Source organism: Sus scrofa, chromosome 17 (genome assembly GCF_000003025.6).
Source record: "Sus scrofa isolate TJ Tabasco breed Duroc chromosome 17, Sscrofa11.1, whole genome shotgun sequence".
Taxonomy (NCBI): Eukaryota; Metazoa; Chordata; class Mammalia; order Artiodactyla; family Suidae; genus Sus; species Sus scrofa.
In genome coordinates, this window is record NC_010459.5 from 26468922 (window position 1) to 26496398 (window position 27477).

Consider the following 27477-nt stretch of genomic DNA (forward strand, 5'->3'; position numbering starts at 1 on the left):
GCATCCTCATGGATCCTAGCTGTGTTCATTAACCACTGAGCGAGGAAGGGAACTCCTACACACATTAGGTTTGAATGACATTCTGATATGATTTTTAACACCTTTTTCCAAGTTCCGAAATACTATCAGCCTATCCTTAAAAATGCAAAAAAAAAAAGGACAATTACATATGTTTTTAATTATTTAATTAATTTTTTGGCTTCCTCTGCATCTTGTGGACATTCCCTGGCCAGGGATCAAACCCAAGCCACAGCAGTGACAATGCCAGATCCTTAACCCACTGAGCCAAAGTCCAGTGGTCATGAGATTGGTCACTATTGGAAAAGTATAGGTGTTGCATACATTTTCCTAATATTAATTCATTTATTCCACAAAGACCTGTTCATCATCTTTTTCAATTTAGCTCACCTTTATGGACCATGTGTGAAGGAAGCACTGCAGTAGATAAAGCACTATCAGAGATAAACAAGACACAGCTTTCACCTCCATGAGTTTGAAATATAACAGGAATGAAGAGATCTACTTGTGTGGCAGGTTAAATGATAATCGTACTAAAATTATTTAAACTAGGACTTCCTGTTGTGGCTCAGTGGTAATGAACCCAGCTAGTATCCATGAGGATACAGGTTCTATCCATGGCCCCACTGTGTGGGTTACGGATCTGGCATTGATGCTGTGAGCTCTGGTGTAGGTCACAGATGTGACTCAGATCCCACGTTGCTGTGGCTGTGGCGTAGTCTGGCAGCTACAGCTCCAATTTGACCCCCAGCCTGGGAACTTCCATGTGCCTTGGGTGCAGCCCTAAAAAAAAAAAAAAAAAAAAAATAGAGTTATTTAAACTATATATATGGGTGTTCCCTGGTGGTTCAGCAGAAATGAATATGACTAGTATCCATGAGGTTGCAGGTTCGATCCCTGGCCTTGCTCAGTGGGTTGAGGATCCGGCATTGCTGTGAGCTGTAGTGTAGGTCACAGACACGGCTCAGATCTAGTATTGCCATGGCTGTGGCATAGGCCAGTGGCTATAGCTCTGATTTGACCCCTAGTCTGGGAACCTCCATAAGCCAAGGATGCGGCCCTAAAAAGACAAAAAAAAAAAAAAAAAAAAAAGAAAGAAAAAAAAAAACACCCCTGTATATGGCTATATAAGAATTTTTTTTTGATTCCTACAAAGACATCAAGAACAGGAGAAATCATTCCCTGGCCCCAGAACCTCTGCATGCTGAGGGCGAGGCCTGTATCTATATGAGATGGTGAATATTCACTAAACTGATACTCACTGGAGTTTCTGTGTGGTTCAGTGGGTTAAGGATCCAAGTCATCCTGGCGCAGGAACTTCTGCATGCTGTAGGTGTGTCCAAAAAAAAAAAAAATCACTTCATGATGTATGTAAGTCAAATAATTAGGCTTATACTTTAGCTTATCTTGTGCTCTATGTAAATTATATCTCAATAAAACTGGAAGGAAAAAATGAGGAAAAAAAAAAGATCAGCTAGTTTGGTCATTTCAGTCGGCTCTGGGGCAAAGGGGCTTTTCCTAGTTTCCTCATACGTGGCCTGGGTATGAGAGCCTGATTAATGGCTGATTGGGGTGTGGGCTCTGGATTAGTGGTTTGCATGTGAGAGGCATACTTACTTGCAGGTGGTCCTTGTAGGAATTGGCTAGCCTGGGATGGGGAAGCATCTCTAGGTTCAGCAAGAGGCTCCAAGTGTTAGAGTACCAGGAAATAGAGAAAATAATAGACATGATTACTGTGATACTGCTTTAAAAAAATGAAAAATTAACATAAGAGTATATGCGCTCCCTCCTAGGATATCTATCTGCCTGACTTACAGCTCTGCCTTCTCTCTCTCTCTTTTTTTTTTTTTTTTTTTTTTTTTTTGCTTTCTAGGGCTGCACCCACGATATATGGAGGTTCCCAGATCAGAGCTAGAGCTGTCAGCCTACACCACAGCCATAGCAATGCAGGATCTGAGTCATGTCTGTGACCCATATGCCGTAGCTCACAGCCCAGATCCTCAACCCACTGAGCGAGGCCAGGGATTGAACCCAAAACCTCATGGTTCCTAGTTGGATTCGTTTCTGCTGCGCCACGACGGGAACTCCAGCTCTACTTTCTTCAACATCCAAGATGGTCCCCAGTAGCCAATTCTCCAGTTGACATGATGACCTCTGGCCGTGGCTGCTTGGTCCAAAGTAGGCCCAAGATGGACCACTGAGATTCTCTCTTCTGCAAACCTGGTATTTGAAACAGAGACACAGGCAAAAAAAGTCAGGAGCTGAGTTCCTTCAAGAGCAGTAAGAATTATTCTCCATGCTTGATTGTCCAATATGGTAGCTGCTAGACATGTGGGGCTACAGAACACTTGATTTATGTCAGGTGTGAACTGAGATGCACTGCAAGTGTCAATTACGCAGCAGATTTTGAAGCAGTACAAAAACAAAATGTAAAACATCTCTAACACATTTTTATATCGATTACACATTGAAAGAATATTTTGGGAGTTCCCCTGTGGTGCAACAGGATTGGTAGCATCTCTGGAGCACTGGGACCCAGGTTTGATCCCTGGCCCGGTACAGTGGGTTAGGGATCTGGTGTTGCTGCAGCTGTAGCCTAGGTAGAAACTGTGGCTTGGATCTGATCCCTGCCTGGGGAACTCCATATGCCACAGGGCGGCCGAAAAACAACAACAACAACAACAACAAAAACCCCACAAATGGGAGCTACAGACCTGCCCCACACAACCTTCTAGTTCATTGCCTTGTACATCCACCCTGGCCTGCACATTTGTGCCCACCATCTATTCCACTTTGAACCTGTGCCTCTCTGTTTATACCCCCTGCTAGAGTAGATGATTAATATTCCCAGAGACAAAAGTGACTTGGAAACCCAACTCTCCCACAATAGCTTCGAAGACCTGGCTCTGATTCAAGCCCACATCAGAGACGCCAAGTTACACACTCAGTGGTGAAGGCATTTTTTCAAATCCCGCCCTTGTTTGAGTGAATGGGGAATAAGCATTGGGTGACCACATTGTTCAAACACAGGGAGATGACTGTACTCCCTTCCGCTTAGTTTCCAGTTCTTGGTTCCTCTCCAAGCTGCTGATTTCCACCTGTACCTCTTTTTGTTTGTTTGTTTTTGTTTTTGTTTTTAGAGGGCTGCACCCAGCAGCATATGGAGGTAAACAGGTTAGGGGTCGAATCAGAGCTGTAGCCACTGACTTATGCCACAGCCACAGTAACACCAGATCTGAGCCTCGTCTTCCACCTACGCCACAGCTCATGGCAATGCTGGATCCTTAACCCACTGAGCGAGGCCAGGGATCGAACCTGTGTCCTCATGGATACCAGTTAGATTTGTTTCCACTGGACCACAATGGGAATTCCCAACCGTACTTTTTTTTTTTTTTTTTTTTTAATATTTCCTCTTACTTTGAAGAGCCTGCAGAGGAGAGCAGGTGGTAGTATTCTAGAGAGTTTGGGGTTTTATCCTAGAGGAATGGGCAGCCACCAAGAGGTTTTTAAGACGGTCAGATTCATATTTTTGTCTTAGAAAGTTCAATCTGGAGTTCCTGCCGTGGCTCAGTGGTTAACGAATCCTACTTGGAACCACGAGGTTGTGGGTTCAATCCCTGGCCTCGCTGAGTGGGTTAAGGATCCGGCATTGCCGTGAGCTGTGGTGTAAGTTGCAGACGCGGCTCTGATCCCGAGTTGCTGTGGCTCTGGTGTAGGCCGGTGGCTACAGCTCCGATTAGACCCCTAGCCTGGGAACCTCCATATGCTGCAGGTGCGGCCCTAGCAAAGGCAAAACACACACACACACACACACACACACACACACACACACACCCAAAAAGAAAGTTCAACCTGATGGCAGTGGTTATGCCTCCCAATGATTTTACTTAGGAAGATGTATCACGCAAGCAATCAATTTCAAAGGGACTTTAAGGTTTGAGAATAACTTCAGTGGGGTAGGCTGAAGCTCCTGGGCTTCCAGGGCACCTGAGCTTGGCCAGATTTGCTCCCAAGACTTCTTGTTTTCCTGTTACCACCAGCCTCTTCTCCAGCTCTAATCAGAGCTGACATTAAAAGGACAGGAATTGTGGAGTTCCTGTCGTGGAACAGTGGTAACGAATCCAACTAGGAACCATGAGGTTGCGGGTTTGATCCCTGGCCTTGCTCAATGGGTTAAGGCTACGTGAGTTGTGGTGTGCTGGAGCTGTGGTGTAGGTCACAGCCTTGGCTCAGATCCTGCGTTGCTGTGGTTGTGGTGTAGGCCAGTGGCTACAGCTCTGATTTGACCCCTAGCCTGGGAACTTCCATATGCCACAGGTGAGGCCCTAAAAAGCAAAAAAAAAAAAAAAAAAAAAAGGACAGTAATTGTGAATGGAGCAGTGTCCCCTGCAGGAGAGCACTGTCACTCTGGGCACATCTGGGTCAGTCCACAGCTGAGAGGAGTAGGAGCTGATGTGATTGCAGGACACAAGACACTAGAATAAAGGCCGATACACAAGGTTCTGAAGTTGCCTACAAAGCAAATTGTGTTAAACTAGCCATGCTTCCTAATCTTCGTCCCATTGGTAAACATTTTACTGTGTTGTTTTTCATTATTAATGTATAATTGATTTACAACAATTTTTTTATTTTTATTTATTTTTTTTTAGGGCCACGCATGTGGCATATGGAAGTTCTCAGACTAGGGTCTAATCAGAGCTGCAGCTGCCAGCCTACACCACAGCCACAGCAATGTGAGGATCTGAGCCTCTTTTGCGACCTACACCGCAGATTACAGCAAGGCCAGATCCTTAACCCACTGAGTGAGGCCAGGGATCGAACCCACATGCTCATGGATGCTAGTCAGTTTCTTAACCCGCTGAGCCACAACAGGAACTCCCACATCTAGCTTTTTTACATCAAGTTTTATGTTTAAAATGTCTGCACACAATTCCCAATTGAGACATTTTAAATGATAATCTCTTCAATCCTTTTTTTAAAGTATAGTTAATTTACAGTGTTGTGTTAGTTTAAAAAATACAGCAAAAAGATTCAGTTATATATATTCTTTTTCAGATTATTTTTCTACTATAGGTTATGACAAAATGCTGAGTAGAGTTCCCTGTGCTATACAGTGGGTCCTTGTTCTTCACCCACTTTATATAGATTAGTGTGCATATGTTAATCCCAAACTTCTAATTTATCTCCACCCCCACCACGCCATCCCCTTTGGTAACCATAAATTTGCTTTCTATGTCTGTGAGTCTATTTCTGTTTTGTAAATAAGCTCATTTATAGCATCTTTTCCATTCCACATGTAAGCGATTTCATATATTTGTCTTTGTCTAACTTACCTCACTTCATATGATCTCAATTCTTTTTTTTTCCTTTTTTGTCTTTTTAGGGCCGCACTTGTGGCATGTGGAAGGTCCTGGGCTACGGGTTGAATCATAGCTGCAGCTGCCCACTGGATCCTTAACCCACTGAGCAATGCCAGGGATCAGACCCGCCAACTCATGGATACTATTCGGATTCATTAAATGAGCCACAATGGGAACTCCCAGATCTCTTCAATTCTTGATGTTCATCGCAGAGAATAAACTTTCTTGGTGTAAGAAGTGGTGATAAAATTTGAAGCCATTTTTTTCAATTCATAATTTTATGTACTATTTTGCATAACCATAAGTCAGACATATAGATATGAGTACAAAATCCATGTACCACTTGATTAAGCTTCACAAATACCCAGTACCAACACCAGGATCAAGAAAAAGAAGCTCGAGAGGTCCCGTCACGGTGCAGTGGTTAACGAATCTGACTAGGAACCATGAGGTTGGGGGTTCGGTCCCTGGCTTTGCTCAGTGCGTTGACGATCCAGCGTTGCTGTGAGCTGTGGTGTAGGTTGCAGACGCGGCTCGGATCCTGAGTTGCTGTGGCTCTGGCGTAGGCCAGTGGCTACAGCTCCGATTAGACCCCTAGCCTGGGAAACTCCATATGGCGTGGGAGCGGCCCAAGAAATAGCAAAAAGACAAAAACAAAAACAAAAACAAAAAACTCCATTTACACCCCATTCTCCCAGTAAATATTCTTCCACTGCTCCCTCCCCTAGCAAGGTAATCCCCTGCCAACTTCTGCAAGGGGGGTTTATACAGATGTCTTTGGAGGTTCACATGCATGCAGTTCTGAGGGGCCTCTATCTGGGGCTGAAGTTGCTGGGTCATGGGTGCATGTGCGTTCAGCTCCAGCCGATACAGCTGAAGTGGTTCCAAGGGCCAGTCCCACCAGGAGTACAGGGTGTTCCAGCTGTTCTGCGTCTTTGCCAATGTGTGGTATAGTCAGTTAAAGGCATTATTATTATTTTTTAAGCAATGATTCATAAATTTACAGCAGTCAAAATTGCATGGAAAGGATTTAACAGCTCTTTCTTTCCCTTAACAGTAACGTTGACATTTTTCTCTGACGATGTGACTGGAGTTTGAATCCAAAAGAACTGAGCCACACTACGTATTCTGGAACCACAAAATGCTAATCCAGTTTGGGCAAGTGCCATGAAAGCACTCACAATGCCGCCAGCTTGGGTGTCCCTGAAAAGCGCTCTGAACAGCAAATGAACAGACTTCTCCTGAGGGTGTAAAGATGAAGATTCCCCTTCCCCAGGGCTGAGGGGTTCCCTGTCTTATATCTCAGTGGGACCAGTGAAGGCTCATGACATGCCTCCTTGCCACCTCAGTGGCAAGGCTCAGTGCTTTTCACACTACTAACTTGTGGTCTCAACCAGCAAGCTCAGGAGGTGGCAGACACATGATTGTTCCCATTATACAGATGGGGAAACCGAGGCCCCAGAAGGTCAGGGACTGTCCTCTGTAAAGCCAAAAGCCCTTTGTGGCTGTAGAGCTTCGATCACAGAGGCCACCTTCTGCGAAGGATATCCCACTGGAGAGCTCCTGGGAAGGGAGGGGTCGGAGATGGGAAATCGGAACCCCAAAGGGTCATGTGAAGGAGGCGGGGATGTCAGAAGTCCAGTGAACATCCCCAGAGGTCAATGCCATGACCTCAGAACCCAGGAGGAATTCCTGCTGATTTGTTCTCTCCCGTTTTCTCCTCTCCCACCTGAGCATCTTGTCCTAGTTCCCCTATTTCCTCTCCTCCTGTTCTTTAAGCAGCTGGAATAGAGAATTGGAAAATTCTACATATATACATTCTCCTTGTCTATTGTCTGAAGATACACATTCACTGGGTTAAACTTTATTTATTTATTTTTGTCTTTTTAGGGTCATACCCACAGCATGTGGAAGTTCCCAGTCTAGGTGTCAAATCAGAGCTGCAGCTGCCGGCCTACGCCACAGCCACAGCAACACGGAATCCATCTGAGCCTCGTCTGTGACTTACATGACAGCTCACAGCAATGCCGGATCCCTGACCCACTGAGTGAAGCCAGGGATCAAACCCATTCCTCACGAATACTAGTTGGATTCATTTCCACTGCATCACAGTGGGAACTCCCACATACTTTACCATTTTTGTCTGTGGTGAGAACACTTAAGGTCTACTCTCAGCAAATTTCAAGTATATAATAATAAACTATAGTCACCAGGATGCATAATAGACACCCAGGATGTATTCATCTTAGAATTGAAATGGTCAACAGGCACATGAAAAGGTGCTAAACATCACTAATCATCGTGCAAATCAAAACCACAAGGAGATATCACAGACACCTGTTAGAGTGGCTGTCATCAAAAAGATAAGAGATAACGAGTGTTAATGAGGATGTGGAGAAAAGCACTCCTGGTAAGAATGCTGAGCACTGCTGGTAAGAATGTTAACTGGTGCAGGAGTTCCCATTGTGGCTCAGTGGTTAACGAATCCAACTAGGAACCATGAGGTTTCGGGTTTGATCTCTGGCCTTGTTCAGTGGGTTAAGGATCCGGCGTTGTGGTGAGCTGTGGTGTAGGTCACAGATGCGGCTCGGATCCCAAGTTGCTGTGGCTCTGGCCTAGGCTGGCGGCTACAGCTCCAATTAGACCCCTAGCCTGGGAATCTCCATATGCCTCGGAAGCCACCCTAGTAAAGGCAAAAAGACCAAAAAAAAAAAAAAAATGTTAACTGGTGCAGCAACTAAGGAAAACAGTATGAAGGTTCCTTGAAAAATTAAAAATGAACTATCATATGATCCAGCATTCCCACTTCTGGGTATTTATCCAAATGAAATGAAATCAGGATATCAAAGAGATATCTGTACTCTCCCATTCACTGAGGCATTATTCAAAATAGTTAAGATATGGAAACAACCTGAGTGTCCACTGATGGATGGATAAATAAATTGTGGTATTTGTATACAGTGAAGTATTATTTAGCCATACAAAGAAGGAAATCTTGGAGTTCCCACTGTGGCACAATGGGATCAGCAGCATCTTGGGATCACTAGGACGAAGGTTCAATCCCTGGCCCAGCACAGTGGCTTGAGGATCCAGTGATGCTGCAGCTGCAGCCTATGTGGCAACTGTGGCTCAGAGGGAAAAAAAAGGAAGGAGTTCTTGCTATTTGCAACAACATGGATGAACCCAAAGGACACCTTATTATGCTCAAAGAAGTAAGCTAGACACAGAAAGACAAATATTGTATGATCTTGCTTAGATGTGTAATTTCAAATTGTTAGAGAAACAGAGTGGAATGGGCATTGCTAGGGGTTGGGGGGTGGGACGTGGGGAGATGCTGGTCATAGGATGAAGAGCTTTAAATTGTGCATGGTGGGAGTTCCATGGTGGCCTAGCAGGTTAAGGCTCAAGAGTTGTCACTACTGTGGCTCTGGTTACTGCTGTAGCTCTGGTTTAATCCCCAGCCCAGGAACTTCTGCACACTGTGGGTGCATCCACAAAAAAAATACATGTGTTCGGTGCCTGAATGTGCTGATGTTTGCACATTTTGGAGTACTTTTTTTTTTTTTTTTTTTTTTTTAATTTTCCCACTGTACAGCAAGGGGGTCAGGTTATCCTTACTGGAGTACTTTTTTTTAACCACCTTGTAGCAGAAACTCTGCCTGTGATATTTCAGGAGCACCTGGCACCCGGAGTCTCCAGTGGTTAAGCAGGACTTTTCCATTTAGTCAGCATTAGTGATGATTTACTACTGAGAGGAAGAGCGTGAGGAATTTAAGACAAGCCAGCACCTGGAAGGAGACTTACCGGAAGGTTTTGACCAAGGTCTTGAATCTGTGCGTTGGGTGATACTGCCTCTGGAGCAGTAGGCCCACACCCGCACTTAACTTTGGGGAACAGTTAATTGCTGTTTTAGTCAGCTCAGGCTGCTGTAACAAAAGTACCATAGACTGGGTGGCTTAAACAATAGAAAATTTATTTCTTACAGTTTTGGAGGCCGGGAAACCTGAGGTCAGGGTACCTGCTTGGTCAGGTTCTAGTAAAGGCCCTCTTCCTGGTTTGCAGTGCTATCTCCTTGCTGTGTCCTTACATGGTAGAGAGAGAAAGCTCTAGTCTCTTTTTCTCCATGTAAGGATGCTAATCCTGTTATGGAGACCTCATCCCTATGACTTCATCTAAACCAAACTGCCTTCTAAAGGCCCCACCCCCTAATGCCATCTCATTGGGGATTATTACTTCAACATAAGAATATGAGCGAGCTGAGTTCCCTGGTGGCACAGTGGGTTAAGGATCTGGCATTGTGACTTCTGTGGTTTGGATTGCAGCTATGGTACAGGTTTGATCCTGGCCTGGTAACTTCCAGACACTGTGGCATAGCCAAAAAATAAAAAAGAATACACGGGAAACAGAAAAACACAGAACATAAGAATTGCTACTGTTTGATAATACTCAGCTGTCTCCCTATCTTTTTTATTGTGATTATTTGATATAACAGTCTGTCTTCCCTCCAGGCACTGAAATGCTTTTGGAATGGGAGCTACCCAGTCACTTCTCCTGAGACATTCACTCAAAGTCTGTTGAACAGGAGTTTCCTTTGTGGCTCGGTGGTTAACGAATCTGATTAGGATCCATGAGGATGGGGTTTGATCCCTAGCCTCGCTCACTGGGTTGGTGACTTGGCTTTGCTGTGAGCTGTGGTGTAGGTTGCAGACGTGGCTCAGATCCTGTGTTGCTACGCCACAGCTCGCAGAAACACCAAATCACCGACCCGCAGAGCGAGGACAGGGATCGAACCCACATCCTCATGGATCCTAGTTGGGTTCATTAACCATTAAGCCATGACGGGAACTCCTAGAAATTTTTTAATGAAAAAAAAAAATTGGTCTCAATGTTTGAAAATGTGCACTCTCTCTAAAATCAGTAATTTATGTGGCAATAATCACAGAAAACACCCTGCTTAGGTTTATAAATATTTAAACAGATAATCCATTTCTGAATTTGACACTAATAGTACATTAAGGATTTACAGGAAACAATACATTTGAAGAAGACAAGTTGAAAAATTAGACGTGATAGAATAAAAGGCCATCTGACTCTGACATACATTCTAAAGACATGTAGTTTATTGCAGGCTCACTGACTTAAACAGAAAAAATATCTAGAGTCTACTACAAGTAAAAAGCAGTCTAAAATAATTTTTTTCTTTAGAGAAATATTCAAATATGCCCTGAATTCAATTGCTTCTAACTCTGAGGTCTGTTAGTGCAGGGACTCCTCCTCTCTTTTCCAACTCAATAGTTCTTGTTCCTCTGATGAGAAAAATGCTGAAGACAAAATGACATTTGAAAAGGATATTTATAGTTTAAAAATTATTTTATCTTATTATATTTAAGAGCAACATTCATCCCATGCTATTTACGCTGGCCTAACAGATGCTGCAAGAGCTCTAAGCGCTGTAGAGATGAATGTGGGAAAAGCCCTGGGGTGAGGCTAACCGAGACCTAGTCCAAGTCGACATTGTCCACAGTCCTTTGCACAGGTTTGTTCTTCATGAATTCTAGTATAAAAGAAAGACGCAATGATGATATCTCTTCTTTGGAAAGCCAAATACCTGTCTGCACCTCGCATAGAATCTTATGCGGTTCTCAAGGCACAAATTTAATCATTTATGTTTCTAGTAATGTGGGCACCAATCCCCAATCCTGCCTACTGATGTTGGCAACTAGGTGCAGAAATGAGCTCACAAGGATTGTGGGCAACATGATGACCTGCGCTTTTCTTATCAGCAGGCAAGGAGGTGCCGCTGCGCAGCGAACATGCTCTCTAGCCAGAAGGCTTTTCCTTTCCTTTATCTTTTTAGGACTGCACCTATGGCATATGAAGTTCCCAGGTCAGAAGTCGAATTAGGGCTACAGATGCTGGCCTATGCCTCAGCCACAGCAACACCAGATCCCAGCTGTCTCTGCGACCTACACCACAGCTCCTGGCAACTATGTATCCTTAACCCACTAGGAAGGCCTGGAATGAACCCTCATCCTCATGGATACCAGCTGGGTTCCTTACCGCTGAGCCACAACGGGAACTTCCAGAAGGCTTTTCAATTTAAAGAAAAACCAGACCCCGACCTTGTTCTGGGGACACCTCCCCCGCCAAAGGGGCAATGAGAGCTGCGTTTGGTGAAGGTGGCATTGAGCAAAGCAGCCCCGCGCTTGGAAGGGACACGCGTGGTAGACGCGACACGGAAGTACCCGGTGGGTAATCCAGCCTCCAGCCCCTCACTCCGCTGGGGGCGGTGGATGAAATGAGGTGGCTCAGGCCTGGAGCCCCCGTCCTGTAAGGCGCTGGGGCCAGCTTTGGGCCGGGGCCCTGTAGAGTTTGACTTTGGAATATTCCCACTCGGCCGCCCGCAGAGAATAGAGGAGAAGCCCTCGGTTCCCTGTGCCCACCCAGGAGCCAGGTTCTCGGCAGAACAGAGGCTCCAGTCGGCGCTCGATTGCTCGTGTCTGGTAGCGAACCGCGACTCTCAATGCAGTAGGGCTCTGTGCTCGTGGGGTCAGGCCTGGCGCGCACCGGTTGTGACGCGCACTTGGCGGCGACCTTGGGACCCCGAGGGCCGGGACAGGAGGTCTCAGCGGCTGGCGCGGGGATGTCGAGGAGCTCGAAAGTGGTGCTGGGCCTCTCGGTGGTGCTGACGGCGGCCACCGTGGCGGGCGTGCATCTGAAGCAGCGGCAGGACCAGCAGGTCGGTATCACGTGACCGTCTCTTCCGGGCTCGCGCGGCAGCGGCTGCGGCCTCGGGGCTGGGGTCTGTCTCCGCGTGGCTTCCCGCTTCCTCTTCGCTTTTCCTCCCCTGCCCCATCCCTTCTCCCGTGACCGCGTGTCCCCGAGCGCCGGGAGACCCCTTCCTGGTTGGCGCCTGCGGAGCGGTCATCGGCCCTGTTCTCGGGTTGGGGCCAGCTGACCCCTCGAGCATTCTAGGAAGTCGGGTGGGGGAAGGGGTTCCCCTGGCCTGCATTCGGCGGGGTACCGCCCCCCCCCTCCCGCGAAGGCTGCGCTCTCCTTAAGTGTTAGTGACACTTTACCCACGATAAAGAAGGCACCCCGCACCGCCTTCCTGCCTTTGGCCGAGGGAATTTGGTGAGATAGTTGTGTGTGTGTGTTTTTCCTTTTTAAGAAACAGTTTGCTATGGAAACTAGGTTTTGGGAACGAAAGACATAACAGCCTCCAAATTTTCTTTTTTTGGTACTTTTATCTCTGGAAACATCCGTGACTTAACTGCTCAGTGGACTGACCGCCCATACTGTGTCTCTCGGTTCATATTTTCATCCTTTTTCAAGTTGGCAAACGTTTAATGACTCAGCTCTGTGCGCCACGCTCCACACTGGGCACTTTGGGAGACAAGGATAAGGAAGCATAGCTGCTTCTGAGACCGTAAATTATGGGAAATGGTCCTGAAGGTTGGATGTGGGAAGAGGCGGGCAGGTGGGTGTGGTATTAGGGTTGATCCTGGTTTGCAGAGGTAGAAGGAATGACTTGATGAACCAAGAGTAACCAGGCTTGTCTTGCATTGGACTGTGCGGTGTGCTTGGTGAACAGGGATGCATCGAATGAGGCCTTTGTCCTCGGTGTTCACACTCGGAGAAGTGGAAGCTTGTGAAGATAAAAGAATTGGGCAGGAGAGGGGGTGGGTACATTTAAGGATGATAGGGCATGAAAGAAATTGGAGATTTGGGATTAAAGGAGGAGTTCTAAGGGTTTTTGGAACAAAGACAAGACACTTCCTCCTCTAAGAAGGAAGAGATGGTGACCCGGAGGAAATTTGAGATGGGTTTGAGGATGGTATGTCAGATGTAGTTCTGAGGTCCATGAACAGGGGTTTTCTGAGTATGGAGTAGGGCTGATTTTAAAAACTTGGTTCTGACCTTAGCTACAGGTGTGATTGTCCCTGGGAAGTTTTTACCATGTGATGGCCTGGGGCCCTGCTCCAGATCTTTTAAATCAAAATCTCTTGGGGATGGGAATCCTACTTAAGTATGTTGTAAAAGTGATCCAGAGGGAGCTTCCCTTGTGGCTCAAAGGGTTAAGAACCGGACTAGTATCTGTGAGGATGTGGGTTCGATCCCTGGCCTTGCTCAGTGGGTTAAGGATCTGGTGTTGCAACAGGCTACAGTGTAGGTCACAGGTGGTTGGATCTGGTGTTGGAGTTGCCGTGGCTGTGGCATAGGTCAGTGGCTGCAGCTCCAATTCAGCCCCTAGTCTGGGAACTTCACATTGCTGCAGGTGTCTGTAATAAGTAAAAAAAAAAAAAAGTGGCCCAGAGATTCTAACATGCAGCCAGGATTGAGAACTACAGTTAGAGCATGAAGGAACAGCAAGATTTAGATATTTGGAAGTTAGAGGTGAAGATTGACTAGAATAACCTGTGTGTTTTACATCCTGTCACTCACTGTGGGCTTACCTTCTAGCAGCGGGAAAGAGGTGAACAAATGATTTGTTGGAAGGTTCAAGGAAACAAGAAATAAAACTGTCATTCCTTTTTGTTTCCTGTTTATCACATACTAGGCACTGTATTAGCACTTTGTATGCATCGTCTTTAATCCTCACAGGAAGTCAGCAAAACCAGCAGAACTGCGTGAGGAGCCAGAGTTGTAGGTTTTAGAGCTGCAGTAGTAAAGAGATTTTGGTCAGAAAGTGTCATGGTTATTAAAGTAGTTAGTGGACATTGCAGGAAGGATGTGCAAGGCAGTTAGCATAGACCTTGAAACTTGGAGGAAAGTAGCAAATGGTGGATGGAGAATAAGATCCTAAGCCATGTGCTAAAGTCTCTGAGAAAGGAAGGGAGGACCTCAGAGCAGGTATGGATTCCATTGGGCTTGTGGGTTAGTTATGTGCTGATGCACAGAGGACAGGAAGAGCTGGTGAGGGAGGAGTGGAATTGGAGCCCCCGTTTCTGTCTGGAGATCTTGCCAAGGGCACAGGGTTCAGGAAAGTTGGTTTAGAAGTCCCAGGACTCCTAAATTTCCTGGTTCCCCTGTAATGGGGGCTCTAGGCCTGGAGGAGGGCCAGCAAACAGGTACCTAGTGAGTTTTTAAAGTAGACATAATAGTAATTTAAAAAAAAAAAACCCATACCTGTGCCCCAGGTCCTGTTCCCATTATTCTGCCTTACACGGCCACTGTGAAAGGTTATGAGTATTTTGGAGTTCCCAGATGGCTCAGCAGGTTAAGGATCCGGTATTGTCACTGTACTAGCTCCGGTCTGATCCCTGGCCTGGGAATTTCCACATGCTGTTGGTATAGCCAAAAAAAAAGTTGAGTATTTTGTGACTTATAACCTATAAAATGTTAGTTATTAGTAACGACTGAATTGATGCTTTTGGACGTCTCATCTTAGATGCCAGGTCCATGTTCCGGAATATTCTTCTTGTCTTTTTAGTGCTTATCAAAGCCACAACCATTGATGGGCCGTTATTTTTGCCTCTGCTGGTAGTGTTCTTTTTTTTCCCCCTCTCTCTCCATTGTGTAATTGATAGTAATTCTGTATAATTTTTACTTTTTCTCTTAACCTAATAGAAGAAGCTGAGTTCTTTCTTGTATCTTTACAGTTGTTTAAATTTTAATAATTATTTTTTTCTGTGATATTTATTGCTTAGCTTGCCAATAGGAAGGTAGTTCATAGTCACTCAGGTAACTCTCATCAAGTTTTTAGAGCATCACATATCAACTAAACTTGTAAAATTCAGGTGGGGCAGTTTTTTTAAAAAAAATATTTCTTATTTGGAGTTCCCGTCGTGGCGCAGTGGTTAACGAATCCTACTAGGAACCATGAGGTTTCGGGTTTGATCCCGGACCTTGCCCAGTGGGTTAAGGATCCGGCATTGCTGTGGCTCTGGCGTAGGCCGGCAGCTACAGCTCTGATTAGACCCCTAGCCTGGGAACCTCCATATGCCATGGGAAGCGGCCCTAGAAAAGGCAAAAAAGACAAAAAAAAAAAAAAATTATTTCTCATTAAATTATATTTAATTTAGATTTTCATGCTAAACGGTGAGGAATTTCTTAAAACATGATAAGAAGTCTGTAATAATACCATAGCACTCTGCCAAATTAATTTGATGGTTTCTTTACTACATCATACTTACACAGAGGAGTTCCCGTTGTGGCTCACCAGAAACGAATCTGACTGGTATCCATGAGGACGCAGGTTTGATTGCTGGTGGGTTAAGGATCTGGTGTTGCAGTGAGCTGTGGTGTTGGTCGCAGATGCAGTGCAGATCTGGTATTGCTGTGGTTGTGGCTATAGTTCTGATTTGGCCCCTAGCCTGGGAACCTCCATATGCTGCAGGTGCAGCCCTAAAAAGCCAAAAAAAAAAAAAAAAAAAAGACACGTTACACTTATGCAGAAAATTAAAATAGTAATTGGGTACTTGGAATCTAAAAGTTTGAAGTGTATTTTGGTAACACTGTTTTTGGATTTGAATGGCACAGGGATGGGAACCACCTGTTCAGGGTTTTACTGAAATCTGTTTCTTACACTTTTAGAGGCTTCGTGACGGAGTGATCAGAGACATTGAGAGGCAAAGTCGGAAAAAAGAAAACATTCGTCTCCTGGGAGAACAGATTCTTCTGACTGAGCAACTTCAAGCAGAAAGAGAGAAGATGGTGTTGGCAAAAGGATCTCAAAACACATGACTTAAAATGCATGTGAAATATGGATGGAATAGACAGCATTAAGTGTGTGTGTGTGAATGATGGAGAACAGCTTATTGAAATCTTCAGCCTGTGTTTTTGGTCACTGTCCTTTTAAACTTGATTAGAAAATGGACAATGGATCATGTGTTCTAAGTAATTGCTTTAAGAGCCTTTTGTATCTGAGTAGAGGTGGGCAGATGATTTTCTGAGAGTTTCTGTTTGTATGGTCAGTGAGGAGCCCATTTAAGCTTGGTGTCCAGAGCTTAGGATTGTTCCTGGGAGCACTCTGAACCTTCAGGAAGAGGGGGATGGAGACTAACATCCACCTGGGCAGTTTGATCAGTCGGCATGATGATGAAGCCACAAGAACGTCCACATCAGAAGGGCTGGAGGAGGGGGAGGTGGAGGGGGAGACCCTCCTGATCGTGGAGTCGGAGGACCAGGCGTCTGTGGACTTGTCTCACGACCAGAGCGGGGATTCCCTCAACAGTGACGAAGGGGACATGTCGTGGATGGAGGAGCAGCTGTCCTACTTCTGCGACAAGTGCCAAAAGTGGATCCCAGCCAGTAAGGAGCCTCTCAATTCCTTTGCGTTATCAGTTCCTGTGGGAAGGTTTGCTTTTCTAACCTGGGAAAGCAGTGTGAATGTAACATAGACCTAAATAAAAAGCTAACAGTTGGGAGTTCCCATCATGGCGCAGCGGAAACGAATCTGGCTAGGAACCATGAGGTTTCGGGTTCGATCCCTGGCTTCCCTCAGTGGCTTGAGGATCCAGCTTTGCTGTGAGGTGTGGTGTAGGTCGCAGGTTCGGCTCGGATCCTGTGTTGCTGTGGCTGTGGTGTAGGCTGGCAGCTACAGTTCCAATTAGACCCCTCGTGTGGGAACCTCCATGTGCTGCGGGGGCAGCCCTGAAGAGACCAAAAAAAAAAAAAAAAAAAAAAAAGCTAACAGTTATATTTGTTATTAGTTTAGCTGATTACAAATTTATGTTAAATAGACACATTTGTCAGCCTCTGATCACGTTGTTAAGTTAATGTTCTTGATTGTAACCCAATAAAAATGAGAAAATGGGAAATCCTGTGTTAAATTCAGAGATAGCCACATTTTTCTATCAAGATCATGTAATTGTGGGGCCAAATTATAAGACCAGTGTAGAGCTGAAGTTCAGGCTCATAAAAATGACTCTGGTGATATTTAACTTACACGGCCAGTGACTTGCTATTGTATGCTGATGGAAGGTCGGAATTAGCAGATTGAGAGTCTTACGCCTTTTTCTAGGGTGGCTTTCTACTTGCTGGCCTTCTTGATCTGCTGACAGTAGATGCACACATGTGCTTTCCTAACAGCTCACTTTTTCAGCTGTGAGCTTCCAGCTCTCAAGGAGTGTGCTCTGCCGGGCATCAGAGCTCTTACCAAACAGGATTTTCCACTAGGCCGAGACTAGTAAAGACATATGTACTAGAGAAATACTTGTGCAATAGAATTTGTAACTAGGTCAGAGAAGTTTATGTATATGCATGTATGTCTGTATCATTGTGAAGCAGGCCATTTTCTGCTGTGTGGAAATGTTTTGGATTCAACTCTTCACATTCGTAATTACTGTTAATAAATTGATAGCATTTTCACCAAAAGCAAACCCAAAATTGACTACATTTTAGCTAGTTTCTGCTTTTGAGCTGTCTCTGCTTATAAATTCAGGGTTCTGCCTAAGAATGTTTCCCATTGTCTTTGCAGCATTTTCTGCCCTTCCTGATGAGGCCCCTGCTAACTTCTCCAGCCTCACTCTTTAGTGTCCACCTATCTGCACATGGAAACACAACTTTGCAGTTAGAGTGAGCCTTTAATTCCCCATGAGCAGTTGCAGTTCTTTCTTCCCCCCAGGACTTCGCACACACAAACGTCCTCTGTGGAATATGTCTCTACAGCTTATGTCCCCCCACCTTCCCCACCCCGGCCCAGTCTCACACACACAAGCATCTCTTTTCGCCTGCCAATTTTGGCCATCCTTCAGGTCCCTGTCGGCCCCACTTCTAGCTCTCCTGTCTTCCCGATGTAGGTGGGCACCTCTTATGTGTCCTCCTATTGCCTCCTGCATGCATCACAGCGACTGCGGGGGTTTCTGTTTCTTCTAGAGCACCGGATCACCTGGGGAACTTCAAAAACTGCACTGCTTCCAGGGCTTGATTTATTTTGTGTGCAGTAGGCCCTGGGCATATTTAAAACAAGACAACCCCCGGGTGGTTCTGATGTTCAGTGAGGGTGGAGCCCTGCTGAGCTGCTCTGATTCCCTGCTTGCTCCTTTGTAGCCCTCAGACTTTGTAAGCTCAGGATCTGGCATCATATCTGTGTTGTGTGTTATGTTACAGGCTCCCAGCCTAGACCCTGGCTCAGTGAGAGCTCAGATATTTTCTGGAAGAAAGTGTGAAGAGACCTATAGGAATCTGGAATGCTAACGGTTGGAATAGCCAGTGAGAACAATCTTACCTGCTTTTCCAGGCTCTTCTGAAAGTTGGGGAACCACAGAAATACCTGAGTGGACATGCACCTGCTGTTAGATGAATAAAAATCTCCCTTCCCGACCCTGACCCTGCAGAAAAGAAAGGGAAAAACACAGCCTGGAAACTTGAAAAATAGTTGATAAATTGATTCAAGCTTTGGGTTACTTCTGCTCTGGACAGACGTGTGATGTGCCTTTTGTTTTTCTCCTAGGTCAGCTGAGGGAACAGCTCAGTTACCTTAAGGGCGATAATTTTTTTAGGTTTACTTGTTCTGATTGCTCGGAAGATGGCAAGGAGCAGTATGAGAGGCTGAAGCTGACCTGGCAGCAAGTGAGTAAAAGCTCTTCCTTGGGTATTTGTGAGGTTGGTCCCCCAGGTAATTTATTGGAATAAATATCTAGAGAATGAGGAGTTTAGGGATGAGCTTTTGAGTTGTTTTGAGGGTCAGTTTATTTCACAATGAAAGTCATGTAGCAAATACGTGAAGAAGGGATTTCTTAGTAAAAAATACTTGCTGCTAACTTAATGAATTGGGTTTGAGATTCTTTTTTCTTTTTTTTCTTTTTAGGGCTGCACCTGTGGTAAATGGAGGTTCCCAGGCTAGGGGTCGCATTGGAGCTGTAGCTGCTGTCCTACACCATAGCCACAGCAATGCTGGATCTGAGCTGTGTGCGTGACCTACACCACAGCTCACGGCAGTGCTGGATCCTTAACCCACTGAGCGAGGCCAGGGATCAAACCTGTGCCTTCATGGACACTAGTCAGATTCGTTACCACTGAGCCGAAATGGGAATTCCCCAAACTGATTTTAATGGAAGAGGTTTCTGGCAGCTATATGTATGTATGTATGTATTTTGTGTTGTCTTTTCTAGGGCTGTACAGGCAGCATATGGAGGTTCCCAGGGTAGGGGTCTGATCGGAGCTGTAGCCGCCAGCCTACGCCATAGCCACAGCAACGCGGGATCCAAGCCAAGTCTGTGGCCTACACCACAGCTCACAGCAACACCAGATCCTTAACCCACTGAGCAAGGCCAGGGATCAAACCCGCAACCTCATGGTTCCTAGTTGCATTCGTTAACCACTGAGCCACGACGAGAACGCTTCTGGCAGCTATTTTTAGAAAAATAAAGCCATTCTAAAAAATGTAAAGATGGTGAATCCTTAAGCTCTGCACCTGAAACTAGCATAATATTGTAAAACAACTATACTTCAATTAAAAGAAAAAAGATGGCTACCCTAATCACAGCCAACTATAGCCTGAACAATATCTTTTAACTGAGCTCCAGGTTGTATTAGTTTTTTGGTTTTGTTTTTATATTAATATCTTTTTTTTTTTTTTTTGCTTTTTAGAGCTGCACCTGTGGCATATGGACGTTCCCAGGTTAGGGGTCTAATCGGAGCTACAGCTGCCGCCCTACACCACAGCCACAGCAACGCCAGATCCAAGCTGTGTCCATGGCCTACACCACAGCTCACAGCAATACCGGATCCTTAACCTACTGAGTGAGGCTAGAGATCTAACTCACAACCTCATGGTTCCTAGTTGGATTCATTTCTGCAGTACCGCAATGGGAACTGCCTATATTAATATCTTTATAACGAGGCATGAATGTATATGCAGCCTTTAAGTTCTAAAAATGAACGAATTAGACATCACATACTGGGTTTTTATGTTTATTCATTCAATAAATATTGAGTGTCCATGATGAACCAGACACTGTTCTAGGCCTGGAGAATAGAATCTAGCGAAGACCAGTTGGTTCTCTTTGTGATGAATAAGAAAGTCAAGACCCCAGCCCCAGGCAGCCGACATTCTAGACATTAATTCTAGACAATAAGCAGACAAACAATTTAATTACCCCAGCACTTCTTGCTATGAAGGAAATAAACAGGGTAATGAGAACAAGATTTTAAATTATACCCTTTAAGTCATTTAAGATGTTCCTTGTAAAGTGTAGTGGTGTTGGCAACCTTAGGGTATTGTTTTAATTATCAGCGCTTTATTAGGACATCTGATGAAATCTGTCAGTGGAGCTTGTTGGAGCCTTTGTTGACGTACCTGAAAATATCAAAGTAGAAAATGAAGGGAAGTTTGTTTGAGGATACAGTCTCATGAATATTACCACTGGGATTTTTTTTTCAAAGTGTACATAAGATACTATGTCTAGGGAGTTCCTGTCATGGCTCAGCAGAAATGAATCCAACTAGGAATCATGAGGTTGCGGGTTTGATCCCTGGCCTCGCTCAGTCAGTGGGTTAAAGATCCGGTATTGCCGTGAGCTGTGGTGTAGGTCGCAGATGTGGTTCAGATCCACATGCCACGGTTGTGGCCCTGAAAAGACAAAAAAGACACTGTATCTAGGCAAGGTCAGATTACTATTAATAGGTGATTCTGACATGTGCGCACAAAGGCAGATATGCATTTGGCCTGCAAGTAGCTTCTCATAAAACTGTGAAATGGAAGAAGAACGAATTTACGTTCCTTTCAAGATAATGAGTTTTTGGGAGTTCCTGTTGTGGTGCATTGGAAATGAATCCAACTAGTATCCCTGAGGATGTGAGTTCAATCCCTGGCCTCACTCAGTGGGGTCAGGGATCCATCGTTGCTGTGCTGTGGTGTAGGTCACTAGGTCACAGATGCAGCTTGGATCCCCAGTTGCTGTGGTTGTAGTATAAGTCTCAGCTGCAGCTCCAATTCGACCTCTAACCTGGGAACTTCCATCTGCCACAAATGTGGCCCTAAAAAAGCAAAAAAAAGACTACGAGTTTTCCATGGAGGTTCTTTTAAATGAAATTCTTTCTTTCTTTCTTTCTTTCTTTCTTTCTTTCTTTCTTTCTTTCTTTCTTTCTTTCCTTCCTTCTTTCCTTCCTTCCTTCCTTCCTTCCTTCCTTCCTTCCTTCCCTTCCTGCCCTTCCTTCCCTTCCTTCCCTTCCTTCCCTTCCTTCCCTTCCTTACTGGTGCCAGGGATCAGATTCAAGCCACCGTTGCCACCTCTGCTGCAGCTGGGGCGATGCTGGATCCTTAACCCTTTGTACCTGGCCAGGGATCTAACCTGCTTTCTGGCGCTACAGAGATGATGCCAATTCCGTTTGCCACATGGGGAACTCCAAACTTTTTTTTTTTTTTTTTGGCTGTGCCCATGGTATGTGAAAGACCCCAGGCTAGGGATCAAACCTGTGCCACAGCAGCAACCCAGGCTGCTGTAGTGACAATGCTGGATCCTTAAGCCACTGAGCCACCAGGAAACTCCTGCCATTTTAAATCTTAAACTCTGTTGATTTATCAAAGCAAGAAGTAGAAATCCTTGTTACAAAATATCAACAGTAAAGAGGTGGCTAAAAGTTCTACTCATTTTCTTTTTTTAAAAATTTTATTGGCATATAGTTGACTTACAAAGTTGTATTAGTTTTAGGTATATAGCAAAGTGAATCGGTTATACATACACGTATATAAATTCTTTTTTCTCATGTATGTTATTACAGACTATCAGGTGGATTTTCCAGTGCTGTACACTAGATCCTTATTAATTATTTTATGTATGGTAGTGTTTGCATTATTCCCATCCTAATTTATCCTCCCCTACCCCCTGCCCCCACAGTTTCCCTGGCGGAAACCATAGTTTGATTTCGAATCCACTCGATTTCTGTGTCCTCTCCTCTTCCTTGGAGACTTTAAACAGTAGTCTGGAAAGTAGGGGAAGTGATCAGGTGTTTGAGAGGGATAGGGCAGGTTTTTTTTCTTTCTTTTTAGGGCCGACCCGGAGGCATATGGAGGTTCCCAGGCTAGGGGTCAAATTGGAGATGTAGCCGCTGGCCTATGCCACAACTGCAGCAACATCAGATCTGAGCCACATCTTCAACCTACACCACAGCTTTTGGCAAGGCCAGATCCTTAACCCACTGAGCAAGGCCAGGGATCGAACCTTCGTCCTCATGGATGCTAGTTTCTCCTGAACCACAGCAGGAAATCCTGGGATAGGGCAGTTTTACATTCTTGTCCTGGGTGCTTCTTATCTTCCTGGGTGCTCTTTAGACATTTGGGAGGTTCCTTCTGGGCAGTGCCAGCCTGAGTGAGGCCTTGGGGTTGCTGGTCCCCAAGGCTGGCCTGTTACTGTGAGCTGGGACTAGTGGTGTGAGAACAGAAAACAAAGCTGGGATTCATTCATTTAAGATTACAAATGGGGGAAAACCATGTCCTTAATGCTTTGGATTTGTAGTTTGCTCAGTAAATATGACAATAGGAAAAGTTATTTTCAGTAAATATGTGAATCTTAATTTTTTAAAAGTCGTGAAGTGTTTCAAATATTTCAAAAAAGTACCAGAAATGGGACAACACACTTATGCCTGTACCACTGAGGTTAACAGTGAGTACATGTTTCCAAGGAGCCTGAGAGTGGGCAGAAGAGTTCATTCCATTCTTTTCTTCAGGTATTTCTTAAACCATTGTTAAAATTGTAGTGAAATAGTCATAAAGCTTTATGTAGTAAAATAGACATAGCAAAGCTTACCAGTGTAATTATTTTTAAGCATACAATTCAGTGGCATTAGTTACATTCACAGGGTTTTGCAACCATCACCATCATCATCTCCAGATCAAGCTCATGTTCCCAAACTGAAATCTTGTATCCATTTAACAGTGACTCCCGTGAACAATAATTGTTTAAAGGGAGAGGTATGTTGGCCATTGTTGACCTGATGCAAAAATAAGTGGAAGGATTTGAACAAACTCCATGGGGTTAATTGTTTGGCAGAATCCCGCCAGAATCCCCAGGCCCCTTTGAGGTGTTAATCATAGGTCTTCCTGTTGGACATTAGGATTTTCTGCTGATGGAGAGCATGAGCTGCCGTTTATTAGACTCTTTACAGCTTCTTATGGAAAGAAGAATCATGTAAGGATTTCAGTTTCATTGGCCCCAAAGTAATCATTATTTTTATTAGGTTGAAAACATGATTTTGGATAGCTTGTGGGTTTTTTTGTTGTTGTTATTCATTTACAGTTACAAAATTGCATTTAGATGCAAAGAGAAATATTTGGGAGTTTTCCTCGTGGCACAGTGGAAACTATCCAACTAGGAACCATGAGGTTGAGGATCCACCGTTGCGGTGAACTGTGGTGTAAGTCTCAGACGAGGCTCGGATCTGGTGCTGTGCCTCTGGTGTAGGCTGGTGGCTACAACTCCAATTCAGCCCCTAGCCTGGGAACCTCCATATGCCTCGGCCGCAGCCCTAAAAAGACAAAAAGACAAAAAAAAAAAAAATATATATATATATATATATATATACATACACACACACATACATATATGTACATATATATGTGTATATATGTATGTATGTGTGTGTGTGTATATATATATATATATATATATATGTATTTGAAAGGACAGTCACTAAAAATGTTAAGAAGGATTATTTCTTTTGTTTTTCTTTTTCTTAGGGCCTTTCCTGTGGCATATGAAGTTCCCAGGTTAGGGATCAAAATTGAGTTACAGCTGCTGGCCTACACCACCGTCACAGCAACACCAGATCCGAGCCTCATCTGTGATTTACACCACAGCTTATGGCAGCACTGGATCCTTAAATCACTGAGCAGAGCCGCATCCTCATGGATGTTAGTCAGGTTGGTTTCTGCTGAGCCACAACAGGAACTCCCAGGATTATTTCTTTTTTAAAAATATTTTTCTTTTTTTGGCTGCAGCTGCCGGCCTACACCACAGCCACAGCAGTCAGATAGGAGCTGCATCTGCCACTTACACCACAGCTCACGGCCAGGGATTGACCTTACATCCTTGTGAATACTATGTCAGGTTCTTAACCCACTGAGCTACAACAGGATGGAGGATTGAAAATTATTTTTACTTCCTTCTTTGCTTATCTTTATTACTGAGGTCTTTTACAGCGAGCATGTATTACTTATCCTCTGAAAAATTCTACCATGTTTGGGGCTGTAAATTCATTATCTAAAAAAATTGGATAATGAATTCACAGCCAGATGTGGAGGCTCTTGTGGAGCTGGAGGGTTGTCCACTTTCTTAGAGGGGCCTGGCAGCCAGGCCTTTCAGGCCCCATCCCTTGTCTCTGCTGATTTCATCTCAGTAAAGGTTTCTACAGCTGAGAAAGGCTAAACCCAGAATAGGTTGTACCTCACGTTATCTTCAGTTATGAAATTCTGAGTCTTTTGTTTTTGCCCTCTGAAGAGTATATGTGCAGGGGTGAAGTTCAAAATATCTAATAAAGGTCAGTACCGTCTGTCAGAAATGTGGGCTGCAGCAGGCCCTGGAGCCTCCAGCTGCCAGTAGCCAGTAGCTGGCACAGTATTTTGTGCTGCCTTGTGAGTGTTGGAGGGAGACTGGGTAGAGGCTGCTTAGGGCAGTTGCTCCTTATCCCAGCTCAGCCACACATCAGCCTGGCATATGTAACACACGAGATTGAAATCAGTGCTACTCATTTACTGAAAGCAAAAAAGGAAGTAAAATTCTGTGCTAAGAATATTCCAAGATGTTATTCTTCCTTTTCCTGCTCCATTCCTCGCTATTCCTACTCAGAAGACAGAACAGCCAACATTGTCCTCGGGAGTCGATCATCCCCGTTTGTGCTTTTCTCCAGCCTTGTTTCTTTGTGTTTCAGGTGGTCATGTTGGCGATGTACAACCTGTCTCTGGAAGGGAGTGGAAGGCAAGGCTACTTCAGGTGGAAAGAAGATATCTGTGCATTTATTGAGAAGCATTGGACTTTTTTACTAGGGAATAGGTAATGTGATTGTAAAAAACTTTATACTTGAATGAAGATGCAAAGGATAAAGTTTGTGAGATTTGAGGCACCCTAATGCAAGCCTTTAGAGGATGCGAGTATTTACTTGTGGCAATTACTGAGTATTTTTTAATCCAAACAGTTTTGTTACTTTAAGTTAAAAATCAGAGTGGGTGTGTATAAAATTACAAATCTAGATTTCGATACTTCTTAATGCTACTTTCAGAGGAAATTGCTGGTTTCTACTGAGCAAGAAGACATTTGAACAGATTCTTAGGATGTTAAAAAATAGAGAGTTTGATTAAATGAGGCTGTTGTTGTTGTTTTTGGCTGTTCCCACCACGTGTGGAAGTTCCTAGGCCAGGGATCAAACCCATGCCACAGCAGCAGCTTGAGCCACTGAAGTGACAATGCTGGATCCTTAACCTGCTGAGCCTCTCGGAAACTCCAAATGAGGCTGTTTAATAGTTGGTTGATGGAGTTTCTTTTGTGACTTAGTTGGTTAAGAACCCAACTGGTATTCATGAGGATGCAAATTTAATCCCTGGCCTCACTCAGTGGGTTAAGGCTCTGGCCTTGCCACAAGCTGTGGTGTAGGTCACTGTGCAGCTTGGGTTTGGTGTTGCTGTGGCTGTGGCATAGGCCAGCAGCTGCAGCTGCAAGTCAACCCCTAGCCCTGGGAACTTGCATATGCTGCAGGTACAGCCCTAAAAAGAAAAGGAGAAAACGGTTGAGTGACTAACTTGAGGATAGAGGATTATTATGTCCTTTAAAGATCAGTGCCTTATAGGAGGTCAGAAGAAGAGACAGAGGCAGTAATTGACTGCACTCATTCCAGTTGCTCTTTGTTAATTAGTATTTGTCTTTAGTAATTCTGGCAGGTAGAAACCACTGTGTACTCTTTGGTCTTCACAGTGCTTCACCAAGCCTGGGCATATTAACATGCACCCAGTTTATTCATTCATTTCTCTTTTCATCATTACTCCTGAGCGCTCCACCTCTGTGACTCCTCCCTGGTTCATCAGACTTAGGGAGGGATTCGGGGCGCAGACATCCGGACCACATGCATCTAATAAGATTTTGATTGCTCTCGGGGATTATCTTGTATTTGCATTGGTGGATGGTTTGAGATTCTAATTGTTAGTTGTCTTCTGAAGTCCTCTGAGATTCATAAATCTTGCCTAAATGGATCAGTGTGGACACAAGAAATGTCAGAACAGGGAGTTTGTACCCGTCCTTACTCTGAACTCTCTGCTGCCAGTTTCCTCAGATGCCGAGAAGTCACAGCTCTGCTCAAGTTGTTGAGGAATCAGGGAGGCGTGACCTTCTGCAGGCCGCAGTGAGGAAAAAATAGAATAGATGCAGTGCATTTTTACAAAAGAAGTTATTTTTGTTCTTGAGTTATTTAGTGGTACTAAGAAAGGAATTGACAGTCTAACTGGTTCTTAAAAAAGGAAATCTGTTGTCTTAGTTTAATGATTTAGCTCTATTTATGGATCTTAATATACCCCATTCATAAGGGACAAGAAAGGGAAAAAAGTGGTAAAATTAGATCTTGGAAGGTTTTCATGATCTTTGAGTGCTGTTCTGTTTGGTGGATTATCTTCTGGAAGTTGGATTTAAATTGCCTGTTTTAAGGATGTTGCTGTATTTTAATAGCAGTTGCTCAGTTGTTTCATTTGTTCATTTGTAGAGTGTGTTCTGTAAGGCATCAGCTGAGGCTTTTTTCTTTTTACTACTTTTGAAAGGCATTAATTACTCTCCAACTTATAGTTTAATCGTTAAACTAGTGGGCTTTGGTCATATTAGTATATCACTGAATCAAGTCACTTAAAAATACATTATTTTTAAAAAGAAATGTCACAGTGCTATGGTTAGTGGAAAACCCATATCATTTGCTATAAATAGAATGAAGCTATTAAAAAGTGCATTAGAGTTCCCGTTGTGGCTCAGCGGTTAACGAACCTGCCTAGTATCCATGAGGATGCAGGTTCGATCCCTGGCCTTACTCAGTGGGTTAAGGATCCACTGTTACTGTGAGCTGTGGTGTAGATCACAGATGCAGCTCAGATCTGGTGTTGCTGTGGCGTAGGCCGGCAGCTATTGCTCTGATTAGACCCCCTAGCCTGGGAACCTCCATATGCTATGGGTGCGGCCCAAAAAAA

At 44.4% G+C, this 27477-nt stretch overlaps 2 protein-coding genes across 2 annotated transcripts in view; both read left to right on the forward strand.

The window, feature by feature from the left end:
- PET117 (PET117 homolog) lies at window positions 10490-16631 on the forward strand. Its single transcript, XM_005672718.3, has 2 exons — window positions 10490-12117; window positions 15915-16631. The coding sequence occupies exons 1-2, from the start codon at window positions 12022-12024 to the stop codon at window positions 16062-16064; spliced, it is 246 nt and encodes an 81-aa protein (XP_005672775.1). The 5' UTR covers window positions 10490-12021; the 3' UTR covers window positions 16065-16631.
- KAT14 (lysine acetyltransferase 14) overlaps window positions 16036-27477 on the forward strand; it is a 36576-nt gene continuing 25134 nt past the window's right edge. The window contains exons 1-3 of the mRNA XM_013985104.2: window positions 16036-16631; window positions 18775-18893; window positions 25191-25312. Coding sequence (XP_013840558.1) covers window positions 16373-16631; window positions 18775-18893; window positions 25191-25312 — 500 coding nt within the window. The 5' untranslated portion in view covers window positions 16036-16372. The remainder of the gene's footprint in view (window positions 16632-18774; window positions 18894-25190; window positions 25313-27477) is intronic.

Bases quoted from the DNA above. Each gene is read 5' to 3' on its own strand.
- PET117 (XM_005672718.3), top strand. From the start codon at position 12,022: ATGTCGAGGAGCTCGAAAGTGGTGCTGGGCCTCTCGGTGGTGCTGACG. The intron at 12,118-15,914 runs GTCGGTATCACG...TTACACTTTTAG, and splicing joins AGCAGCGGCAGGACCAGCAG to AGGCTTCGTGACGGAGTGAT.